The 25090-nt window shown below is 56.7% G+C and overlaps 1 protein-coding gene across 1 annotated transcript in view; it reads left to right on the plus strand.

Annotated features, from left to right (window-relative positions):
- Nucleotides 1–25090, plus strand: part of LOC121272864 (immunoglobulin superfamily DCC subclass member 3-like) — a 56168-nt gene that overhangs the window by 16638 nt on the left and 14440 nt on the right. The window contains exon 5 of the mRNA XM_041179698.1: nucleotides 561–698. Coding sequence (XP_041035632.1) covers nucleotides 561–698 — 138 coding nt within the window. The remainder of the gene's footprint in view (nucleotides 1–560; nucleotides 699–25090) is intronic.

The following is a 25090-nucleotide window of genomic DNA, read 5'->3' on the forward strand; positions in this document are numbered from 1 at the left end:
CTCACCCTCACCACCACCCCTACCCCCACCCCCACCCTCACCCTCACCACCACACCCCCACCCTCACCACCACCCTCACCCTCACCACCACACCCCCACCCTCACCTTCACCCTCACCCCCACCCTCACCCTCACCCCCACCCCCACCCTCACTATCACCCTCATCACCACACCCCTAACTCCACCCTCACCCTCATCACGTCCCCACCCTCAGGATCTCATCCCCCACCCCCACCCTCACCCTTAGGATCTCATCACCCTCACCCTTATCTTTGCTTCCCCCTCACCCTCATCATCGTATTACCCTCAACCTCGCCCTCATTATCTCATCCCCCTCACCATCACCCCACCCCTGCCCTGAGCATCACCCCCTCACCCCTCCACCCTCATCATCTGCTCCCTCACCCTCACCCAATCTCCCTCGCTCTCATCATCTCTCCTCTCACCGCCCCTCCCACTCAGCCCCGTCCCTCACCACCCCCTCTCACCATCATAGCTGATCCATGTTGGATGAGGCTAAGCTGCTCAATGTCACTGATGGATGTTTATTCCTTTCCCAGTTTTGTCCCCCCGTGCTGACCAGGAGCCTGTGATCCTATCAGGTCCTCAGAACCTCACCCTCACCATTCACCAGACTGCCATTTTGGAATGTATTGCCACGGGAAATCCAAAACCAATCGTATCATGGAGCAGACTTGGTGAGTGTCAGACAGTGAGCAGAGCCTCTGGGGTACATTTACAACACTGTGAGGGACAGCAGCAATAGGTCAGTATTCTGTTGTTGTACCTGTCAGGGAACATCTTAGATTACTGTAAATGTAATTCAAAATCCTGAAAAAGATGCATTGTAACTTACTCCGGATAGTCTGTAACTCGCTCCCGGACAGCCTGTAACTCGCTCCCGGACAGTCTGTAACTCACTCCTGATTCCCTGTGTAACTCGCTTCCGGACAGTCTGTAATTCACTCCCGGACAGCCTGTAACTCACTCCCGATCCCTGTGTAACTTGCTCCCGGACAGCCTGTAACTCACTCCCAATCCCTGTGTAACTCACTCCCGGACAGCCTGTAACTCACTCCCGATCCCTGTGTAACTTGCTCCCGGACAGCCTGTAACTCACTCCCGATCCCTGTGTAACTCGCTCCCGGACAGCCTGTAACTCGCTCCCGGACAGCCTGTAACTCGCTCCCGATCCCTGTGTAATTCGCTCCCGGACAGCCTGTAACTCACTTCCGATCCCCGTGTAACTCGCTCCCAGACAGCCTGTAACTCGCTCCCAGACAGTCTGTAACTCACTCCCGATTCCCTGTGTAACTCGCTCCCGGACAGTCTGTAACACACTCCCGAACAGCCTGTAACTCGCCCAAGGACAGCCTGTAACTCACCCAAGGACAGCCTGTAACTCACTCCCGATTCCCTGTGTAACTCGCTCCCGGACCACCTGTAATTCGCCCAAGGACAGCCTGTAACTCACTCCCAATCCCTGTGTAACTCGCTCCCGGACAGCCTGTAACTCGCTCCCGGACAGCCTGTAACTCACTCCTGATTCCCTGTGTAACTCGCTCCCGGACAGTCTGTAATTCACTCCCGGACAGCCTGTAACTCACTCCCGATCCCTGTGTAACTTGCTCCCGGACAGCCTGTAACTCACTTCCGATCCCTGTGTAACTCGCTCCCAGGCAGTCTGTAACTCGCTCCCGATCCCTGTGTAACTCGCTCCCGGACAGCCTGTAACTCACTTCCAATCCCTGTGTAACTCGCTCCCAGCCAGCCTGTAACTCGCTCCCAGACAGTCTGTAACTCACTCCCGATTCCCTGTGTAACTCGCTCCCGGACAGTCTGTAACACACTCCCGAACAGCCTGTAACTCGCCCAAGGACAGCCTGTAACTCACCCAAGGACAGCCTGTAACTCACTCCCGATTCCCTGTGTAACTCGCTCCCGGACCACCTGTAATTCGCCCAAGGACAGCCTGTAACTCACTCCCAATCCCTGTGTAACTCGTTCCCGGGCAGTCTGTAACACACTCCCGATCCCTGTGTAACTCGCTCCCGGACAGCCTGAAACTCGCTCCCGGACAGCCTGTAACTCGCTCCCGGACAGCCTGTAACTCGCTCCGAATCCCTGTGTAACTCGTTCCCGGGCAGTCTGTAACACACTCCCGATCCCTGTGTAACTCGCTCCCGGACAGCCTGAAACTCACTCCCGGACAGCCTGAAACTCGCTCCCGGACAGCCTGAAACTCGCTCCCGGACAGCCTGTAACTCGCTCCCGGACAGCCTGTAACTCGCTCCCGGACAGTCTGTAACACACTCCCGATCCCTGTGTAACTCGCTCCCGGACAGCCTGAAACTCGCTCCCAGACAGTCTGTAACTCGCTCCTGGACAGCCTGTAACTCGCCCAGGGACAGCCTATAACTTGCCCAAGGACAGCCTGTACCTCACTCCTGATCTCTGCGTAACTCACTCCCGATCCCAGTGTAACTCTCTCCCGGACAGCCTGTAACTCGCTCCCAATCCCTGCGTAACTCACTCCTGATCCCTGCGTAACACACGCCCATATCCCTGCATAACTCACTCCCGATCCCTGTGTAACTCTCTCCCGAACAGCCTGTAACTTGCTCCCAATCCCTGCGTATCTCACTCCTGATCCCTGCGAAACTCACTCCTGAGCCCTGCGTAATTCGCTCCCGATCCCTGCGAAACTCACTCCCGATCCCTGTGTAACTCACTCCTGATCCCTGTGTAACTCGCTCCTGATCCCTGCGAAACTCACTCCCGATCCCTGCGTAACTCACTCCTGATCCCTGTGTAACTCGCTCCTGATCCCTGCGAAACTCGCTCCCGATCCCTGCGTAACTCACTCGCGATCCCTGTGTAACTATCTCCCGGACAGCCTGTAACTCACTCCCAATCCCTGCGTAACTCACTCCCGATCTCTGCGTAACTCTCTCCCGGACAGCCTGTAACTCACTCCCAACCCCTGCGTAACTCACTCCTGATCCCTGCGTAACTCACTCCTGATCCCTGCGTAACTCGCTTCTGATCCCTGCGTAACTTGCTCCTGATCCCTGCGTAACTCGCTCCCGAACTCTGCGTAACTCTCTCCTGGACAGCCTGTAACTCACTCCCGATCCCAGCGTAACTCACTCCCGATCCCTGTGTAACTCACTCCCGATCCCTGCGTAACTCACTCCTGATCCCTGCGTAGCTCTCTCCCGATCCCTGCGTAACTCTCTCCCGATCCCTGCGAAATTCGCTTCCGATCCCTGCGTAACTCACTCCTGATCCCTGTGTAACTCACTCCCAATCCTTGCGTAACTCACTCCCGATCCCTGCGTAACTCACTCGCGGACAGCCTGTAACTCAGTCCCGATCCCTGGGTAACTCGCTCCCGATCCCTGCGTAACTCGCTCCCGATCCCTGCGTAACTCACTCCCGATCCCTGTGTAACTCGCTCACGATCCCTGCGTAACTCACACCCGATCCCTGCGTAACTCACTCCCGGATGGCCTGTAACTCGCTCCTGATCCCTGCGTAACTCGCTCCCGATCTCTGCGTAACTCACTTCCGATCTCTACGTAACTCACTCCGCTCTCTGCGTAACTCTCTCCCGATCTCTGCGTAACTCACTCCCGATCTCTGCGTAACTCTCTCCCGATCTCTGCGTAACTCACTCCCGATCTCTGCGTAACTCTCTCCCGATCTCTGCGTAACTCACTCCCGGTCTCTGCGTAACTCTCTCCCGATCTCTGCGTAACTCACTCCCGATCCCTGCGTAACTCACGCCCGATCTCTGCGTAACTCTCTCCCAATCTCTGCATAACTCACTCCCGATCTCTGCGTAACTCTCTCCCGATCCCTGCGTAACTCACTCCCGATCCCTGCGTAACTCACTCCCGTTCTCTGCGTAACTCTCTCCCGATCTCTGCGTAACTCTCTCCCGATCCCTGCGTAACTCTCTCCCGATCCCTGTGTAACTCACTCCCGGACAGCCTGTAACTCGCTCCCGATCCCTATGTAACTCGCTCCTGATCCCTGCGAAACTCACTCCCGATCTCTGCGTAACTCAGTCCCGATCCCAGCGTAACTCGCTCCTGATCCCTGCGTAACATGCTCCTGATCCCTGCGTAACTCGCTCCCGATCCCTGCGAAACTCACTCCCGATCTCTGCATAACACACTCCGATCCCTGCGTAACTCGCTCCTGATCCCTGCGTAACTGGCTCCTGATCCCTGCGTAACTCGCTCCCGATCCTGCGTAACTCACTCCCAATCCCTGCGTAACTCACTCCCGATCCCTGCATAACTCACTCCCAGACAGCCTGTAACTCACTCCCGATCCCTGGGTAACTCACTCCTGATCCCTGCGTAATTCGCTCCCGATCCCTGCGTAACTCACTCCCGATCCCTGCGTAACTCGCTCACGATCCCTGCGTAACTCGCTCACGATCCCTGCGTAACTCGCTCACGATCCCTGCGTAACTCACTCCCGATACCTGCGTAACTCACTCCCAATCCCTGTGTAACTCACTCCCGATCCCTGCGTAACTCACACCCGATCCCTGCGTAACTCACTCCTGATCCCTGCGTAACTCACTCCCAATCCCTGCGTAACTCACTCCCGATCTCTGCGTAGCTCACTCCCGGACAGCCTGTAACTCGCTCCCGATCCCTGCGTTACTCGCTCCCGATCTCTGCGTAACTCACTCCCAATCTCTGCGTAACTCACTCCCGATCTCTGCGTAGCTCACTCCCGGACAGCCTGTAACTCGCTCCCGATCCCTGCGTTACTCGCTCCCGATCTCTGCGTAACTCTCTCCCGATCTCTGCGTAACTCACTCCCGATCCCTGCGTAACTCACTCCCGATCTCTGCGTAACTCACTCCCGATCTCTGCGTAACTCTCTCGCGATCTCTGCGTAACTCTCTCCCGATCCCTGTGTAACTCACTCCCGGACAGCCTGTAACTCGCTCCCGATCCCTATGTAACTCGCTCCTGATCCCTGCGAAGCTCACTCCCGATCTCTGCGTAACTCAGTCCCGATTCCAGCGTAACTCGCTCCTGATCCCTGCGTAACACGCTCCTGATCCCTGCGTAACTCGCTCCTGATCCTTTGTAACTTACTCCCGATCTCTGCGTAACTCACTCCCGATCCCTGCGTAACTCACTCCCGATCTCTGCGTAACTCACTCCCGATCTCTGCGTAACTCTCTCCCAATCTCTGCATAACTCACTCCCGATCTCTGCGTAACTCTCTTCCGATCTCTGCGTAACTCACTCCCGATCGCTGCGTAACTCACTCCCGATCTCTGCGTAACTCACTCCCGATCTCTGCATAACTCTCTCCCGATCTCTGCGTAACTCTCTCCCGATCCCTGTGTAACTCACTCCCGGACAGCCTGTAACTCGCTCCCGATCCCTATGTAACTCGCTCCTGATCCCTGCGAAGCTCACTCCCGATCTCTGCGTAACTCAGTCCTGATTCCAGCGTAACTCGCTCCTGATCCCTGCGTAACACGCTCCTGATCCCTGCGTAACTCGCTCCTGATCCCTGCGTAACTCGCTCCTGATCCTTCGTAACTCACTCCCGATCCCTGCGTAACTCACTCCCGATCCCTGCGTAACTCACTCCCGATCCCTGCGTAACTCATTCCTGATCCCTGCGTAACTCACTCCCGGACAGCCTGTAACTCTCTCCTGATCCCTGCACAACTCGCTCCTGATCCCTGTGTAACACACTCCCGATCTCTGTGTAACTCACTCCTGATCCCTGCGAAACTCACTCCCGATCACTGTGTAACTCGCTCTAGATCCCTGCGTAACTCGCTCCCGATCCCTGTGTAACTCACTCCCGGTCCCTGTGTAACTCACTCCCGGAAAGCCTGTAACTCTCTCCTGATCCCTGCGTAACTCGTTCCTGATCCCTGTGTAACTCGCTCCCGGACAACCTGTAACTCACTCCTGATCCCTGCGTAACTCGCTCCCGATCCCTGCGTAACTCACTCCCGATCCCTGCGTAACTCACTCCCGGACAGCCTGTAACTCACTCCTGATCCCTGCGTAACTCGCTTCCGATCCCTGCGTAACTCACTCCCGATCCCTGCGTAACTCACTCCCGGACAGCCTGTAACTCACTCCTGATCCCTGCGTAACTCACTCCTGATCCCTGTGTAACTCGCTCCTGATCCCTGCGTAACTCACTCCTGATCCCTGTGTAACTCGCTCCCGATCCCTGTGTAACTCGCTCCCGGACAGCCTGTACCTCACTCCTGATCCCTGCGTAACTCGCTTCCGATCCCTGCGTAACTCGCTCACAATCCCTGCGTAACTCACTCCTCATCCCTGCGTAACTCACTCCCGATCCCTGCGTAACTCACTCCTGATCCCTGCGTAACTCACTCCCGGACAGCCTGTAACTCTCTCCTGATCCCTGCACAACTCGCTCCTGATCCCTGTGTAACTCACTCCCGATCTCTGCGTAACTCACTCCTGATCCCTGCGAAACTCACTCCCGATCACTGTGTAACTCGCTCTAGATCCCTGCGTAACTCGCTCCCGATCCCTGTGTAACTCGCTCCCGGTCCCTGTGTAACTCGCTCCCGGACAACCTGTAACTCACTCCTGATCCCTGCGTAACTCGCTCCCGGACCACCTGTAATTCGCCCAAGGACAGCCTGTAACTCACTCCCAATCCCTGTGTAACTCGCTCCCGGACAGCCTGTAACTCGCTCCCGGACAGCCTGTAACTCACTCCTGATTCCCTGTGTAACTCGCTCCCGGACAGTCTGTAATTCACTCCCGGACAGCCTGTAACTCACTCCCGATCCCTGTGTAACTTGCTCCCGGACAGCCTGTAACTCACTCCCGATCCCTGTGTAACTCACTCCCGGATAGTCTGTAACTCACTCCCGATCCCTGTGTAACTCACTCCCGGACAGCCTGTAACTCACTCCCAATCCCTGTGTAACTTGCTCCCGGACAGCCTGTAACTCACTTCCGATCCCTGTGTAACTCGCTCCCAGGCAGTCTGTAACTCGCTCCCGATCCCTGTGTAACTCGCTCCCGGACAGCCTGTAACTCACTTCCGATCCCTGTGTAACTCGCTCCCAGCCAGCCTGTAACTCGCTCCCAGACAGTCTGTAACTCACTCCCGATTCCCTGTGTAACTCGCTCCCGGACAGTCTGTAACACACTCCCGAACAGCCTGTAACTCGCCCAAGGACAGCCTGTAACTCACCCAAGGACAGCCTGTAACTCACTCCCGATTCCCTGTGTAACTCGCTCCCGGACCACCTGTAATTCGCCCAAGGACAGCCTGTAACTCACTCCCAATCCCTGTGTAACTCGTTCCCGGGCAGTCTGTAACACACTCCCGATCCCTGTGTAACTCGCTCCCGGACAGCCTGAAACTCGCTCCCGGACAGCCTGTAACTCGCTCCCGGACAGCCTGTAACTCGCTCCGAATCCCTGTGTAACTCGTTCCCAGGCAGTCTGTAACACACTCCCGATCCCTGTGTAACTCGCTCCCGGACAGCCTGAAACTCACTCCCGGACAGCCTGAAACTCGCTCCCGGACAGCCTGTAACTCGCTCCCGGACAGCCTGTAACTCGCTCCTGGACAGCCTGTAACTCGCTCCCGGACAGTCTGTAACACACTCCCGATCCCTGTGTAACTCGCTCCCGGACAGCCTGAAACTCGCTCCCAGTCTGTAACTCGCTCCTGGACAGCCTGTAACTCGCCCAGGGACAGCCTATAACTTGCCCAAGGACAGCCTGTACCTCACTCCTGATCTCTGCGTAACTCACTCCCGATCCCAGTGTAACTCTCTCCCGGACAGCCTGTAACTCACTTCCGATCCCTGTGTAACTCGCTCCCAGCCAGCCTGTAACTCGCTCCCAGACAGTCTGTAACTCACTCCCGATTCCCTGTGTAACTCGCTCCCGGACAGTCTGTAACACACTCCCGAACAGCCTGTAACTCGCCCAAGGACAGCCTGTAACTCACCCAAGGACAGCCTGTAACTCACTCCCGATTCCCTGTGTAACTCGCTCCCGGACCACCTGTAATTCGCCCAAGGACAGCCTGTAACTCACTCCCAATCCCTGTGTAACTCGTTCCCGGGCAGTCTGTAACACACTCCCGATCCCTGTGTAACTCGCTCCCGGACAGCCTGAAACTCGCTCCCGGACAGCCTGTAACTCGCTCCCGGACAGCCTGTAACTCGCTCCGAATCCCTGTGTAACTCGTTCCCGGGCAGTCTGTAACACACTCCCGATCCCTGTGTAACTCGCTCCCGGACAGCCTGAAACTCACTCCCGGACAGCCTGAAACTCGCTCCCGGACAGCCTGTAACTCGCTCCCGGACAGCCTGTAACTCGCTCCCGGACAGTCTGTAACACACTCCCGATCCCTGTGTAACTCGCTCCCGGACAGCCTGAAACTCGCTCCCAGACAGTCTGTAACTCGCTCCTGGACAGCCTGTAACTCGCCCAGGGACAGCCTATAACTTGCCCAAGGACAGCCTGTACCTCACTCCTGATCTCTGCGTAACTCACTCCCGATCCCAGTGTAACTCTCTCCCGGACAGCCTGTAACTCGCTCCCAATCCCTGCGTAACTCACTCCTGATCCCTGCGTAACACACGCCCATATCCCTGCATAACTCACTCCCGATCCCTGTGTAACTCTCTCCCGAACAGCCTGTAACTTGCTCCCAATCCCTGCGTATCTCACTCCTGATCCCTGCGAAACTCACTCCTGAGCCCTGCGTAATTCGCTCCCGATCCCTGCGAAACTCACTCCCGATCCCTGTGTAACTCACTCCTGATCCCTGTGTAACTCGCTCCTGATCCCTGCGAAACTCACTCCCGATCCCTGCGTAACTCACTCCTGATCCCTGTGTAACTCGCTCCTGATCCCTGCGAAACTCGCTCCCGATCCCTGCGTAACTCACTCGCGATCCCTGTGTAACTATCTCCCGGACAGCCTGTAACTCACTCCCAATCCCTGCGTAACTCACTCCCGATCTCTGCGTAACTCTCTCCCGGACAGCCTGTAACTCACTCCCAACCCCTGCGTAACTCACTCCTGATCCCTGCGTAACTCACTCCTGATCCCTGCGTAACTCGCTTCTGATCCCTGCGTAACTTGCTCCTGATCCCTGCGTAACTCGCTCCCGAACTCTGCGTAACTCTCTCCTGGACAGCCTGTAACTCACTCCCGATCCCAGCGTAACTCACTCCCGATCCCTGTGTAACTCACTCCCGATCCCTGCGTAACTCACTCCTGATCCCTGCGTAGCTCTCTCCCGATCCCTGCGTAACTCTCTCCCGATCCCTGCGAAATTCGCTTCCGATCCCTGCGTAACTCACTCCTGATCCCTGTGTAACTCACTCCCAATCCTTGCGTAACTCACTCCCGATCCCTGCGTAACTCACTCGCGGACAGCCTGTAACTCAGTCCCGATCCCTGGGTAACTCACTCCTGATCCCTGCGTAACTCGCTCCCGATCCCTGCGTAACTCACTCCCGATCCCTGTGTAACTCGCTCACGATCCCTGCGTAACTCACACCCGATCCCTGCGTAACTCACTCCCGGATGGCCTGTAACTCACTCCCGATCCCTGCGTAACTCACGCCCGATCTCTGCGTAACTCTCTCCCAATCTCTGCATAACTCACTCCCGATCTCTGCGTAACTCTCTCCCGATCCCTGCGTAACTCACTCCCGATCCCTGCGTAACTCACTCCCGTTCTCTGCGTAACTCTCTCCCGATCTCTGCGTAACTCTCTCCCGATCCCTGCGTAACTCTCTCCCGATCCCTGTGTAACTCACTCCCGGACAGCCTGTAACTCGCTCCCGATCCCTATGTAACTCGCTCCTGATCCCTGCGAAACTCACTCCCGATCTCTGCGTAACTCAGTCCCGATCCCAGCGTAACTCGCTCCTGATCCCTGCGTAACATGCTCCTGATCCCTGCGTAACTCGCTCCCGATCCCTGCGAAACTCACTCCCGATCTCTGCATAACACACTCCGATCCCTGCGTAACTCGCTCCTGATCCCTGCGTAACTGGCTCCTGATCCCTGCGTAACTCGCTCCCGATCCTGCGTAACTCACTCCCAATCCCTGCGTAACTCACTCCCGATCCCTGCATAACTCACTCCCAGACAGCCTGTAACTCACTCCCGATCCCTGGGTAACTCACTCCTGATCCCTGCGTAATTCGCTCCCGATCCCTGCGTAACTCACTCCCGATCCCTGCGTAACTCGCTCACGATCCCTGCGTAACTCGCTCACGATCCCTGCGTAACTCACTCCCGATCCCTGCGTAACTCACTCCCGATACCTGCGTAACTCACTCCCAATCCCTGTGTAACTCACTCCCGATCCCTGCGTAACTCACACCCGATCCCTGCGTAACTCACTCCTGATCCCTGCGTAACTCACTCCCAATCCCTGCGTAACTCACTCCCGATCTCTGCGTAGCTCACTCCCGGACAGCCTGTAACTCGCTCCCGATCCCTGCGTTACTCGCTCCCGATCTCTGCGTAACTCACTCCCAATCTCTGCGTAACTCACTCCCGATCTCTGCGTAGCTCACTCCCGGACAGCCTGTAACTCGCTCCCGATCCCTGCGTTACTCGCTCCCGATCTCTGCGTAACTCACTCCCGATCTCTGCGTAACTCACTCCCGATCCCTGCGTAACTCACTCCCGATCTCTGCGTAACTCACTCCCGGACAGCCTGTAACTCGCTCCCGATCCCTGCGTTACTCGCTCCCGATCTCTGCGTAACTCACTCCCGATCTCTGCGTAACTCACTCCCGATCCCTGCGTAACTCACTCCCGATCCCTGCGTAACTCACTCCCGGACAGCCTGTAACTCACTCCTGATCCCTGCGTAACTCACTCCTGATCCCTGTGTAACTCGCTCCTGATCCCTGCGTAACTCACTCCTGATCCCTGTGTAACTCGCTCCCGATCCCTGTGTAACTCGCTCCCGGACAGCCTGTACCTCACTCCTGATCCCTGCGTAACTCGCTTCCGATCCCTGCGTAACTCGCTTCCGATCCCTGCGTAACTCGCTCACAATCCCTGCGTAACTCACTCCTCATCCCTGCGTAACTCACTCCCGATCCCTGCGTAACTCACTCCTGATCCCTGCGTAACTCACTCCCGGACAGCCTGTAACTCTCTCCTGATCCCTGCACAACTCGCTCCTGATCCCTGTGTAACTCACTCCCGATCTCTGCGTAACTCACTCCTGATCCCTGCGAAACTCACTCCCGATCACTGTGTAACTCGCTCTAGATCCCTGCGTAACTCGCTCCCGATCCCTGTGTAACTCGCTCCCGGTCCCTGTGTAACTCACTCCCGGAAAGCCTGTAACTCGCTCCTGATCCCTGCGTAACTCGTTCCTGATCCCTGTGTAACTCGCTCCCGGACAACCTGTAACTCACTCCTGATCCCTGCGTAACTCGCTCCCGGACCACCTGTAATTCGCCCAAGGACAGCCTGTAACTCACTCCCAATCCCTGTGTAACTCGCTCCCGGACAGCCTGTAACTCGCTCCCGGACAGCCTGTAACTCACTCCTGATTCCCTGTGTAACTCGCTCCCGGACAGTCTGTAATTCACTCCCGGACAGCCTGTAACTCACTCCCGATCCCTGTGTAACTTGCTCCCGGACAGCCTGTAACTCACTCCCGATCCCTGTGTAACTCACTCCCGGATAGTCTGTAACTCACTCCCGATCCCTGTGTAACTCACTCCCGGACAGCCTGTAACTCACTCCCAATCCCTGTGTAACTTGCTCCCGGACAGCCTGTAACTCACTTCCGATCCCTGTGTAACTCGCTCCCAGGCAGTCTGTAACTCGCTCCCGATCCCTGTGTAACTCGCTCCCGGACAGCCTGTAACTCACTTCCGATCCCTGTGTAACTCGCTCCCAGCCAGCCTGTAACTCGCTCCCAGACAGTCTGTAACTCACTCCCGATTCCCTGTGTAACTCGCTCCCGGACAGTCTGTAACACACTCCCGAACAGCCTGTAACTCGCCCAAGGACAGCCTGTAACTCACCCAAGGACAGCCTGTAACTCACTCCCGATTCCCTGTGTAACTCGCTCCCGGACCACCTGTAATTCGCCCAAGGACAGCCTGTAACTCACTCCCAATCCCTGTGTAACTCGTTCCCGGGCAGTCTGTAACACACTCCCGATCCCTGTGTAACTCGCTCCCGGACAGCCTGAAACTCGCTCCCGGACAGCCTGTAACTCGCTCCCGGACAGCCTGTAACTCGCTCCGAATCCCTGTGTAACTCGTTCCCAGGCAGTCTGTAACACACTCCCGATCCCTGTGTAACTCGCTCCCGGACAGCCTGAAACTCACTCCCGGACAGCCTGAAACTCGCTCCCGGACAGCCTGTAACTCGCTCCCGGACAGCCTGTAACTCGCTCCTGGACAGCCTGTAACTCGCTCCCGGACAGTCTGTAACACACTCCCGATCCCTGTGTAACTCGCTCCCGGACAGCCTGAAACTCGCTCCCAGTCTGTAACTCGCTCCTGGACAGCCTGTAACTCGCCCAGGGACAGCCTATAACTTGCCCAAGGACAGCCTGTACCTCACTCCTGATCTCTGCGTAACTCACTCCCGATCCCAGTGTAACTCTCTCCCGGACAGCCTGTAACTCACTTCCGATCCCTGTGTAACTCGCTCCCAGCCAGCCTGTAACTCGCTCCCAGACAGTCTGTAACTCACTCCGATTCCCTGTGTAACTCGCTCCCGGACAGTCTGTAACACACTCCCGAACAGCCTGTAACTCGCCCAAGGACAGCCTGTAACTCACCCAAGGACAGCCTGTAACTCACTCCCGATTCCCTGTGTAACTCGCTCCCGGACCACCTGTAATTCGCCCAAGGACAGCCTGTAACTCACTCCCAATCCCTGTGTAACTCGTTCCCGGGCAGTCTGTAACACACTCCCGATCCCTGTGTAACTCGCTCCCGGACAGCCTGAAACTCGCTCCCGGACAGCCTGTAACTCGCTCCGAATCCCTGTGTAACTCGTTCCCGGGCAGTCTGTAACACACTCCCGATCCCTGTGTAACTCGCTCCCGGACAGCCTGAAACTCACTCCCGGACAGCCTGAAACTCGCTCCCGGACAGCCTGTAACTCGCTCCCGGACAGCCTGTAACTCGCTCCCGGACAGTCTGTAACACACTCCCGATCCCTGTGTAACTCGCTCCCGGACAGCCTGAAACTCGCTCCCAGACAGTCTGTAACTCGCTCCTGGACAGCCTGTAACTCGCCCAGGGACAGCCTATAACTTGCCCAAGGACAGCCTGTACCTCACTCCTGATCTCTGCGTAACTCACTCCCGATCCCAGTGTAACTCTCTCCCGGACAGCCTGTAACTCGCTCCCAATCCCTGCGTAACTCACTCCTGATCCCTGCGTAACACACGCCCATATCCCTGCATAACTCACTCCCGATCCCTGTGTAACTCTCTCCCGAACAGCCTGTAACTTGCTCCCAATCCCTGCGTATCTCACTCCTGATCCCTGCGAAACTCACTCCTGAGCCCTGCGTAATTCGCTCCCGATCCCTGCGAAACTCACTCCCGATCCCTGTGTAACTCACTCCTGATCCCTGTGTAACTCGCTCCTGATCCCTGCGAAACTCACTCCCGATCCCTGCGTAACTCACTCCTGATCCCTGTGTAACTCGCTCCTGATCCCTGCGAAACTCGCTCCCGATCCCTGCGTAACTCACTCGCGATCCCTGTGTAACTATCTCCCGGACAGCCTGTAACTCACTCCCAATCCCTGCGTAACTCACTCCCGATCTCTGCGTAACTCTCTCCCGGACAGCCTGTAACTCACTCCCAACCCCTGCGTAACTCACTCCTGATCCCTGCGTAACTCACTCCTGATCCCTGCGTAACTCGCTTCTGATCCCTGCGTAACTTGCTCCTGATCCCTGCGTAACTCGCTCCCGAACTCTGCGTAACTCTCTCCTGGACAGCCTGTAACTCACTCCCGATCCCAGCGTAACTCACTCCCGATCCCTGTGTAACTCACTCCCGATCCCTGCGTAACTCACTCCTGATCCCTGCGTAGCTCTCTCCCGATCCCTGCGTAACTCTCTCCCGATCCCTGCGAAATTCGCTTCCGATCCCTGCGTAACTCACTCCTGATCCCTGTGTAACTCACTCCCAATCCTTGCGTAACTCACTCCCGATCCCTGCGTAACTCACTCGCGGACAGCCTGTAACTCAGTCCCGATCCCTGGGTAACTCACTCCTGATCCCTGCGTAACTCGCTCCCGATCCCTGCGTAACTCACTCCCGATCCCTGTGTAACTCGCTCACGATCCCTGCGTAACTCACTCCCGGATGGCCTGTAACTCGCTCCTGATCCCTGCGTAACTCGCTCCCGATCTCTGCGTAACTCACTCCCGATCTCTACGTAACTCACTCCGCTCTCTGCGTAACTCTCTCCCGATCTCTGCGTAACTCACTCCCGATCTCTGCGTAACTCTCTCCCGATCTCTGCGTAACTCACTCCCGATCTCTGCGTAACTCTCTCCCGATCTCTGCGTAACTCACTCCCGGTCTCTGCGTAACTCTCTCCCGATCTCTGCATAACTCACTCCCGATCCCTGCGTAACTCACGCCCGATCTCTGCGTAACTCTCTCCCAATCTCTGCATAACTCACTCCCGATCTCTGCGTAACTCTCTCCCGATCCCTGCGTAACTCACTCCCGATCCCTGCGTAACTCACTCCCGTTCTCTGCGTAACTCTCTCCCGATCTCTGCGTAACTCTCTCCCGATCCCTGCGTAACTCTCTCCCGATCCCTGTGTAACTCACTCCCGGACAGCCTGTAACTCGCTCCCGATCCCTATGTAACTCGCTCACGATCCCTGCGTAACTCACACCCGATCCCTGCGTAACTCACTCCCGGATGGCCTGTAACTCGCTCCTGATCCCTGCGTAACTCGCTCCCGATCTCTGCGTAACTCACTCCCGATCTCTACGTAACTCACTCCGCTCTCTGCGTAACTCTCTCCCGATCTCTGCGTAACTCACTCCCGATCTCTGCGTAACTCTCTCCCGATCTCTGCGTAACTCACTCCCGATCTCTGCGTAACTCTCTCCCGATCTCTGCGTAACTCACTCCCGGTCTCTGCGTAACTCTCTCCCGATCTCTGCATAACTCACTCCCGATCCCTGCGTAACTCACGCCCGATCTCTGCGTAACTCTCTCCCAATCTCTGCATAACTCACTCCCGATCTCTGCGTAACTCTCTCCCGATCCCTGCGTAACTCACTCCCGATCCCTGCGTAACTCACTCCCGTTCTCTGCGTAACTCTCTCCCGATCTCTGCGTAACTCTCTCCCGATCCCTGCGTAACTCTCTCCCGATCCCTGTGTAACTCACTCCCGGACAGCCTGTAACTCGCTCCCGATCCCTCTGTAACTCGCTCCTGATCCCTGCGAAACTCACTCCCGATCTCTGCGTAACTCAGTCCCGATCCCAGCGTAACTCGCTCCTGATCCCTGCGTAACATGCTCCTGATCCCTGCGTAACTCGCTCCCGATCCCTGCGAAACTCACTCCCGATCTCTGCATAACACACTCCGATCCCTGCGTAACTCGCTCCTGATCCCTGCGTAACTGGCTCCTGATCCCTGCGTAACTCGCTCCCGATCCTGCGTAACTCACTCCCAATCCCTGCGTAACTCACTCCCGATCCCTGCATAACTCACTCCCAGACAGCCTGTAACTCACTCCCGATCCCTGGGTAACTCACTCCTGATCCCTGCGTAATTCGCTCCCGATCCCTGCGTAACTCTTCCCGATCCCTGCGTAACTCGCTCACGATCCCTGCGTAACTCGCTCACGATCCCTGCGTAACTCACTCCCGATCCCTGCGTAACTCACTCCCGATACCTGCGTAACTCACTCCCAATCCCTGTGTAACTCACTCCCGATCCCTGCGTAACTCACACCCGATCCCTGCGTAACTCACTCCTGATCCCTGCGTAACTCACTCCCAATCCCTGCGTAACTCACTCCCGATCTCTGCGTAGCTCACTCCCGGACAGCCTGTAACTCGCTCCTGATCCCTGCGTTACTCGCTCCCGATCTCTGCGTAACTCACTCCCAATCTCTGCGTAACTCACTCCCGATCTCTGCGTAGCTCACTCCCGGACAGCCTGTAACTCGCTCCCGATCCCTGCGTTACTCGCTCCCGATCTCTGCGTAACTCACTCCCGATCTCTGCGTAACTCACTCCCGATCCCTGCGTAACTCACTCCCGATCTCTGCGTAACTCACTCCCGATCTCTGCGTAACTCTCTCGCGATCTCTGCGTAACTCACTCCTGATCCCTGCGTAACTCACTCCCGGACAGCCTGTAACTCGCTCCCGATCCCTGCGTTACTCGCTCCCGATCTCTGCGTAACTCACTCCCGATCCCTGCGTAACTCACTCCCGATCTCTGCGTAACTCACTCCCGATCCCTGCGTAACTCACTCCCGGACAGCCTGTAACTCACTCCTGATCCCTGCGTAACTCGCTTCCGATCCCTGCGTAACTCACTCCCGATCCCTGCGTAACTCACTCCCGGACAGCCTGTAACTCACTCCTGATCCCTGCGTAACTCACTCCTGATCCCTGTGTAACTCGCTCCTGATCCCTGCGTAACTCACTCCTGATCCCTGTGTAACTCGCTCCCGATCCCTGTGTAACTCGCTCCCGGACAGCCTGTACCTCACTCCTGATCCCTGCGTAACTCGCTTCCGATCCCTGCGTAACTCGCTCACAATCCCTGCGTAACTCACTCCTCATCCCTGCGTAACTCACTCCCGATCCCTGCGTAACTCACTCCTGATCCCTGCGTAACTCACTCCCGGACAGCCTGTAACTCTCTCCTGATCCCTGCACAACTCGCTCCTGATCCCTGTGTAACTCACTCCCGATCTCTGCGTAACTCACTCCTGATCCCTGCGAAACTCACTCCCGATCACTGTGTAACTCGCTCTAGATCCCTGCGTAACTCGCTCCCGATCCCTGTGTAACTCGCTCCCGGTCCCTGTGTAACTCACTCCCGGAAAGCCTGTAACTCGCTCCTGATCCCTGCGTAACTCGTTCCTGATCCCTGTGTAACTCGCTCCCGGACAACCTGTAACTCACTCCTGATCCCTGCGTAACTCGCTCCCGGACCACCTGTAATTCGCCCAAGGACAGCCTGTAACTCACTCCCAATCCCTGTGTAACTCGCTCCCGGACAGCCTGTAACTCGCTCCCGGACAGCCTGTAACTCACTCCTGATTCCCTGTGTAACTCGCTCCCGGACAGTCTGTAATTCACTCCCGGACAGCCTGTAACTCACTCCCGATCCCTGTGTAACTTGCTCCCGGACAGCCTGTAACTCACTCCCGATCCCTGTGTAACTCACTCCCGGATAGTCTGTAACTCACTCCCGATCCCTGTGTAACTCACTCCCGGACAGCCTGTAACTCACTCCCAATCCCTGTGTAACTTGCTCCCGGACAGCCTGTAACTCACTTCCGATCCCTGTGTAACTCGCTCCCAGGCAGTCTGTAACTCGCTCCCGATCCCTGTGTAACTCGCTCCCGGACAGCCTGTAACTCACTTCCGATCCCTGTGTAACTCGCTCCCAGCCAGCCTGTAACTCGCTCCCAGACAGTCTGTAACTCACTCCCGATTCCCTGTGTAACTCGCTCCCGGACAGTCTGTAACACACTCCCGAACAGCCTGTAACTCGCCCAAGGACAGCCTGTAACTCACCCAAGGACAGCCTGTAACTCACTCCCGATTCCCTGTGTAACTCGCTCCCGGACCACCTGTAATTCGCCCAAGGACAGCCTGTAACTCACTCCCAATCCCTGTGTAACTCGTTCCCGGGCAGTCTGTAACACACTCCCGATCCCTGTGTAACTCGCTCCCGGACAGCCTGAAACTCGCTCCCGGACAGCCTGTAACTCGCTCCCGGACAGCCTGTAACTCGCTCCGAATCCCTGTGTAACTCGTTCCCAGGCAGTCTGTAACACACTCCCGATCCCTGTGTAACTCGCTCCCGGACAGCCTGAAACTCACTCCCGGACAGCCTGAAACTCGCTCCCGGACAGCCTGTAACTCGCTCCCGGACAGCCTGTAACTCGCTCCTGGACAGCCTGTAACTCGCTCCCGGACAGTCTGTAACACACTCCCGATCCCTGTGTAACTCGCTCCCGGACAGCCTGAAACTCGCTCCCAGTCTGTAACTCGCTCCTGGACAGCCTGTAACTCGCCCAGGGACAGCCTATAACTTGCCCAAGGACAGCCTGTACCTCACTCCTGATCTCTGCGTAACTCACTCCCGATCCCAGTGTAACTCTCTCCCGGACAGCCTGTAACTCACTTCCGATCCCTGCGTAACTCACTCCTGATCCCTGCGTAACACACGCCCATATCCCTGCATAACTCACTCCCGATCCCTGTGTAACTCTCTCCTGAACAGCCTGTAACTTGCTCCCAATCCCTGCGTATCTCACTCCTGATCCCTGCAAAACTCACTCCCGAGCCCTGCGTAATTCGCTTCCGATCCCTGCGAAACCCACTCCCGATCCCTGCGTAACTCACTCCTGATCCCTGTGTAATTCGCTCCCAATCCCTGCATAACTCACTCCCGATCCCTGTGTAACTCTCTCCCGAACAGCCTGTAACTTGCTCCCAATCCCTGCGTATCTCACTCCTGATCCCTGCGAAACTCACTCCTGAGCCCTGCGTAATTCGCTCCCGATCCCTGCGAAACTCACTCCCGATCCCTGTGTAACTCACTCCTGATCCCTGCGAAACTCACTCCCGATCCCTGCGTAACTCACTCCTGATCCCTGTGTAACTCGCTCCTGATCCCTGCGAAACTCGCTCCCGATCCCTGCGTAACTCACTCGCGATCCCTGTGTAACTATCTCCCGGACAGCCTGTAACTCACTCCCAATCCCTGCGTAACTCACTCCCGATCTCTGCGTAACTCTCTCCCGGACAGCCTGTAACTCACTCCCAACCCCTGCGTAACTCACTCCTGATCCCTGCGTAACTCACTCCTGATCCCTGCGTAACTCGCTTCTGATCCCTGCGTAACTCGCTCCTGATCCCTGCGTAACTCGCTCCCGAACTCTGCGTAACTCTCTCCTGGACAGCCTGTAACTCACTCCCGATCCCAGCGTAACTCACTCCCGATCCCTGCGTAACTCACTCCTGATCCCTGCGTAGCTCTCTCCCGATCCCTGCGTAACTCTCTCCCGATCCCTGCGTAACTCACTCGCGGACAGCCTGTAACTCAGTCCCGATCCCTGGGTAACTCACTCCTGATCCCTGCGTAACTCGCTCCCGATCCCTGCGTAACTCACTCCCGATCCCTGTGTAACTCGCTCACGATCCCTGCGTAAATCACTCCCGATCCCTGCGTAACTCACTCCCGGATGGCCTGTAACTCGCTCCTGATCCCTGCGTAACTCGCTCCCAATCTCTGCGTAACTCACTCCCGATCTCTACGTAACTCACTCCGCTCTCTGCGTAACTCTCTCCCGATCTCTGCGTAACTCACTCCCGATCTCTGCGTAACTCTCTCCCGATCTCTGCGTAACTCACTCCCGATCTCTGCGTAACTCACTCCCGATCTCTGCGTAACTCACTCCCGGTCTCTGCGTAACTCTCTCCCGATCTCTGCGTAACTCACTCCCGATCCCTGCGTAACTCACGCCCGATCTCTGCGTAACTCTCTCCCAATCTCTGCATAACTCACTCCCGATCTCTGCGTAACTCTCTCCCGATCTCTGCGTAACTCACTCCCGATCCCTGCGTAACTCACTCCCGTTCTCTGCGTAACTCTCTCCCGATCTCTGCGTAACTCTCTCCCGATCCCTGCGTAACTCTCTCCCGATCCCTGTGTAACTCACTCCCGGACAGCCTGTAACTCGCTCCTGATCCCTATGTAACTCGCTCCTGATCCCTGCGAAACTCACTCCCGATCTCTGCGTAACTCAGTCCCGATCCCAGCGTAACTCGCTCCTGATCCCTGCGTAACATGCTCCTGATCCCTGCGTAACTCGCTCCCGATCCCTGCGAAACTCACTCCCGATCTCTGCATAACACACTCCGATCCCTGCGTAACTCGCTCCTGATCCCTGCGTAACTGGCTCCTGATCCCTGCGTAACTCGCTCCCGATCCTGCGTAACTCACTCCCAATCCCTGCGTAACTCACTCCCGATCCCTGCATAACTCACTCCCAGACAGCCTGTAACTCACTCCCGATCCCTGGGTAACTCACTCCTGATCCCTGCGTAATTCGCTCCCGATCCCTGCGTAACTCACTCCCGATCCCTGCGTAACTCGCTCACGATCCCTGCGTAACTCACTCCCGATCCCTGCGTAACTCACTCCCGATCCCTGCGTAACTCACTCCCGATACCTGCGTAACTCACTCCCAATCCCTGTGTAACTCACTCCCGATCCCTGCGTAACTCACACCCGATCCCTGCGTAACTCACTCCCGATCCCTGCGTAACTCACTCCCAATCCCTGCGTAACTCACTCCCGATCTCTGCGTAGCTCACTCCCGGACAGCCTGTAACTCGCTCCCGATCCCTGCGTTACTCGCTCCCGATCTCTGCGTAACTCACTCCCAATCTCTGCGTAACTCACTCCCGATCTCTGCGTAGCTCACTCCCGGACAGCCTGTAACTCGCTCCCGATCCCTGCGTTACTCGCTCCCGATCTCTGCGTAACTCTCTCCCGATCTCTGCGTAACTCACTCCCGATCCCTGCGTAACTCACTCCCGATCTCTGCGTAACTCTCTCCCAATCTCTGCATAACTCACTCCCGATCTCTGCGTAACTCTCTCCCGATCTCTGCGTAACTCACTCCCGATCGCTGCGTAACTCACTCCCGATCTCTGCGTAACTCACTCCCGATCTCTGCATAACTCTCTCCCGATCTCTGCGTAACTCTCTCCCGATCCCTGTGTAACTCACTCCCGGACAGCCTGTAACTCGCTCCCGATCCCTATGTAACTCGCTCCTGATCCCTGCGAAGCTCACTCCCGATCTCTGCGTAACTCAGTCCCGATTCCAGCGTAACTCGCTCCTGATCCCTGCGTAACACGCTCCTGATCCCTGCGTAACTCGCTCCTGATCCCTGCGTAACTCGCTCCTGATCCTTCGTAACTCACTCCCGATCCCTGCGTAACTCACTCCCGATCCCTGCGTAACTCACTCCCGATCCCTGCGTAACTCACTCCTGATCCCTGCGTAACTCACTCCCGGACAGCCTGTAACTCTCTCCTGATCCCTGCACAACTCGCTCCTGATCCCTGTGTAACTCACTCCCGATCTCTGCGTAACTCACTCCTGATCCCTGCGAAACTCACTCCCGATCACTGTGTAACTCGCTCTAGATCCCTGCGTAACTCGCTCCCGATCCCTGTGTAACTCGCTCCCGGTCCCTGTGTAACTCACTCCCGGAAAGCCTGTAACTCGCTCCTGATCCCTGCGTAACTCGTTCCTGATCCCTGTGTAACTCGCTCCCGGACAACCTGTAACTCACTCCTGATCCCTGCGTAACTCGCTCCCGATCCCTGCGTAACTCACTCCCGATCCCTGTGTAACTCGCTCACGATCCCTGCGTAACTCACTCCCGATCCCTGCGTAACTCACTCCCGGATGGCCTGTAACTCGCTCCTGATCCCTGCGTAACTCGCTCCCAATCTCTGCGTAACTCACTCCCGATCTCTACGTAACTCACTCCGCTCTCTGCGTAACTCTCTCCCGATCTCTGCGTAACTCACTCCCGATCTCTGCGTAACTCTCTCCCGATCTCTGCGTAACTCACTCCCGATCTCTGCGTAACTCACTCCCGATCTCTGCGTAACTCACTCCCGGTCTCTGCGTAACTCACTCCCGGTCTCTGCGTAACTCTCTCCCGATCTCTGCGTAACTCACTCCCGATCCCTGCGTAACTCACGCCCGATCTCTGCGTAACTCTCTCCCAATCTCTGCATAACTCACTCCCGATCTCTGCGTAACTCTCTCCCGATCTCTGCGTAACTCACTCCCGATCCCTGCGTAACTCACTCCCGTTCTCTGCGTAACTCTCTCCCGATCTCTGCGTAACTCTCTCCCGATCCCTGCGTAACTCTCTCCCGATCCCTGTGTAACTCACTCCCGGACAGCCTGTAACTCGCTCCTGATCCCTATGTAACTCGCTCCTGATCCCTGCGAAACTCACTCCCGATCTCTGCGTAACTCAGTCCCGATCCCAGCGTAACTCGCTCCTGATCCCTGCGTAACATGCTCCTGATCCCTGCGTAACTCGCTCCCGATCCCTGCGAAACTCACTCCCGATCTCTGCATAACACACTCCGATCCCTGCGTAACTCGCTCCTGATCCCTGCGTAACTGGCTCCTGATCCCTGCGTAACTCGCTCCCGATCCTGCGTAACTCACTCCCAATCCCTGCGTAACTCACTCCCGATCCCTGCATAACTTACTCCCAGACAGCCTGTAACTCACTCCCGATCCCTGGGTAACTCACTCCTGATCCCTGCGTAATTCGCTCCCGATCCCTGCGTAACTCACTCCCGATCCCTGCGTAACTCGCTCACGATCCCTGCGTAACTCGCTCACGATCCCTGCGTAACTCACTCCCGATCCCTGCGTAACTCACTCCCGATACCTGCGTAACTCACTCCCAATCCCTGTGTAACTCACTCCCGATCCCTGCGTAACTCACACCCGATCCCTGCGTAACTCACTCCCGATCCCTGCGTAACTCACTCCCAATCCCTGCGTAACTCACTCCCGATCTCTGCGTAGCTCACTCCCGGACAGCCTGTAACACGCTCCCGATCCCTGCGTTACTCGCTCCCGATCTCTGCGTAACTCACTCCCAATCTCTGCGTAACTCACTCCCGATCTCTGCGTAGCTCACTCCCGGACAGCCTGTAACTCGCTCCCGATCCCTGCGTTACTCGCTCCCGATCTCTGCGTAACTCTCTCCCGATCTCTGCGTAACTCACTCCCGATCCCTGCGTAACTCACTCCCGATCTCTGCGTAACTCTCTCCCAATCTCTGCATAACTCACTCCCGATCTCTGCGTAACTCTCTCCCGATCTCTGCGTAACTCACTCCCGATCGCTGCGTAACTCACTCCCGATCTCTGCGTAACTCACTCCCGATCTCTGCATAACTCTCTCCCGATCTCTGCGTAACTCTCTCCCGATCCCTGTGTAACTCACTCCCGGACAGCCTGTAACTCGCTCCCGATCCCTATGTAACTCGCTCCTGATCCCTGCGAAGCTCACTCCCGATCTCTGCGTAACTCAGTCCCGATTCCAGCGTAACTCGCTCCTGATCCCTGCGTAACACGCTCCTGATCCCTGCGTAACTCGCTCCTGATCCCTGCGTAACTCGCTCCTGATCCTTCGTAACTCACTCCCGATCCCTGCGTAACTCACTCCCGATCCCTGCGTAACTCACTCCCGATCCCTGCGTAACTCACTCCTGATCCCTGCGTAACTCACTCCCGGACAGCCTGTAACTCTCTCCTGATCCCTGCACAACTCGCTCCTGATCCCTGTGTAACTCACTCCCGATCTCTGCGTAACTCACTCCTGATCCCTGCGAAACTCACTCCCGATCACTGTGTAACTCGCTCTAGATCCCTGCGTAACTCGCTCCCGATCCCTGTGTAACTCGCTCCCGGTCCCTGTGTAACTCACTCCCGGAAAGCCTGTAACTCGCTCCTGATCCCTGTGTAACTCGTTCCTGATCCCTGTGTAACTCGCTCCCGGACAACCTGTAACTCACTCCTGATCCCTGCGTAACTCGCTCCCAATCCCTGCGTAACTCACTCCCGGACAGCCTGTAACTCACTCCTGATCCCTGCGTAACTCGCTTCCGATCCCTGCGTAACTCACTCCCGATCCCTGCGTAACTCACTCCCGGACAGCCTGTAACTCACTCCTGATCCCTGCGTAACTCACTCCTGATCCCTGTGTAACTCGCTCCCGATCCCTGCGTAACTCACTCCTGATCCCTGTGTAACTCGCTCCCGATCCCTGTGTAACTCGCTCCCGGACAGCCTGTACCTCACTCCTGATCCCTGCGTAACTCGCTTCCGATCCCTGCGTAACTCGCTCACAATCCCTGCGTAACTCACTCCTCATCCCTGCGTAACTCACTCCCGATCCCTGCGTAACTCACTCCTGATCCCTGCGTAACTCACTCCCGGACAGCCTGTAACTCTCTCCTGATCCCTGCACAACTCGCTCCTGATCCCTGTGTAACTCACTCCCGATCTCTGCGTAACTCACTCCTGATCCCTGCGAAACTCACTCCCGATCACTGTGTAACTCGCTCTAGATCCCTGCGTAACTCGCTCCCGATCCCTGTGTAACTCGCTCCCGGTCCCTGTGTAACTCACTCCCGGAAAGCCTGTAACTCGCTCCTGATCCCTGCGTAACTCGTTCCTGATCCCTGTGTAACTCGCTCCCGGACAACCTGTAACTCACTCCTGATCCCTGCGTAACTCGCTCCCGATCCCTGCGTAACTCACTCCCGATCCCTGCGTAACTCACTCCCGATCCCTGCGTAACTCACTCCCGGACAGCCTGTAACTCACTCCTGATCCCTGCGTAACTCGCTTCCGATCCCTGCGTAACTCACTCCCGATCCCTGCGTAACTCACTCCCGGACAGCCTGTAACTCACTCCTGATCCCTGCGTAACTCACTCCTGATCCCTGTGTAACTCGCTCCCGATCCCTGCGTAACTCACTCCTGATCCCTGTGTAACTCGCTCCCGATCCCTGTGTAACTCGCTCCCGGACAGCCTGTACCTCACTCCTGATCCCTGCGTAACTCGCTTCCGATCCCTGCGTAACTCGCTCACAATCCCTGCGTAACTCACTCCTCATCCCTGTGTAATTCACTCCCGTTCCCTGCGTAACTCGCTCCTGATCCCAGCGTAACTCGCTCCCGATCCCTGCGTAACTCGCTCCCGATCCCTGCGTAACTCACT

This window comes from Carcharodon carcharias, chromosome 36 (assembly GCF_017639515.1).
Source record: "Carcharodon carcharias isolate sCarCar2 chromosome 36, sCarCar2.pri, whole genome shotgun sequence".
Lineage (NCBI taxonomy): Eukaryota > Metazoa > Chordata > Chondrichthyes > Lamniformes > Lamnidae > Carcharodon > Carcharodon carcharias.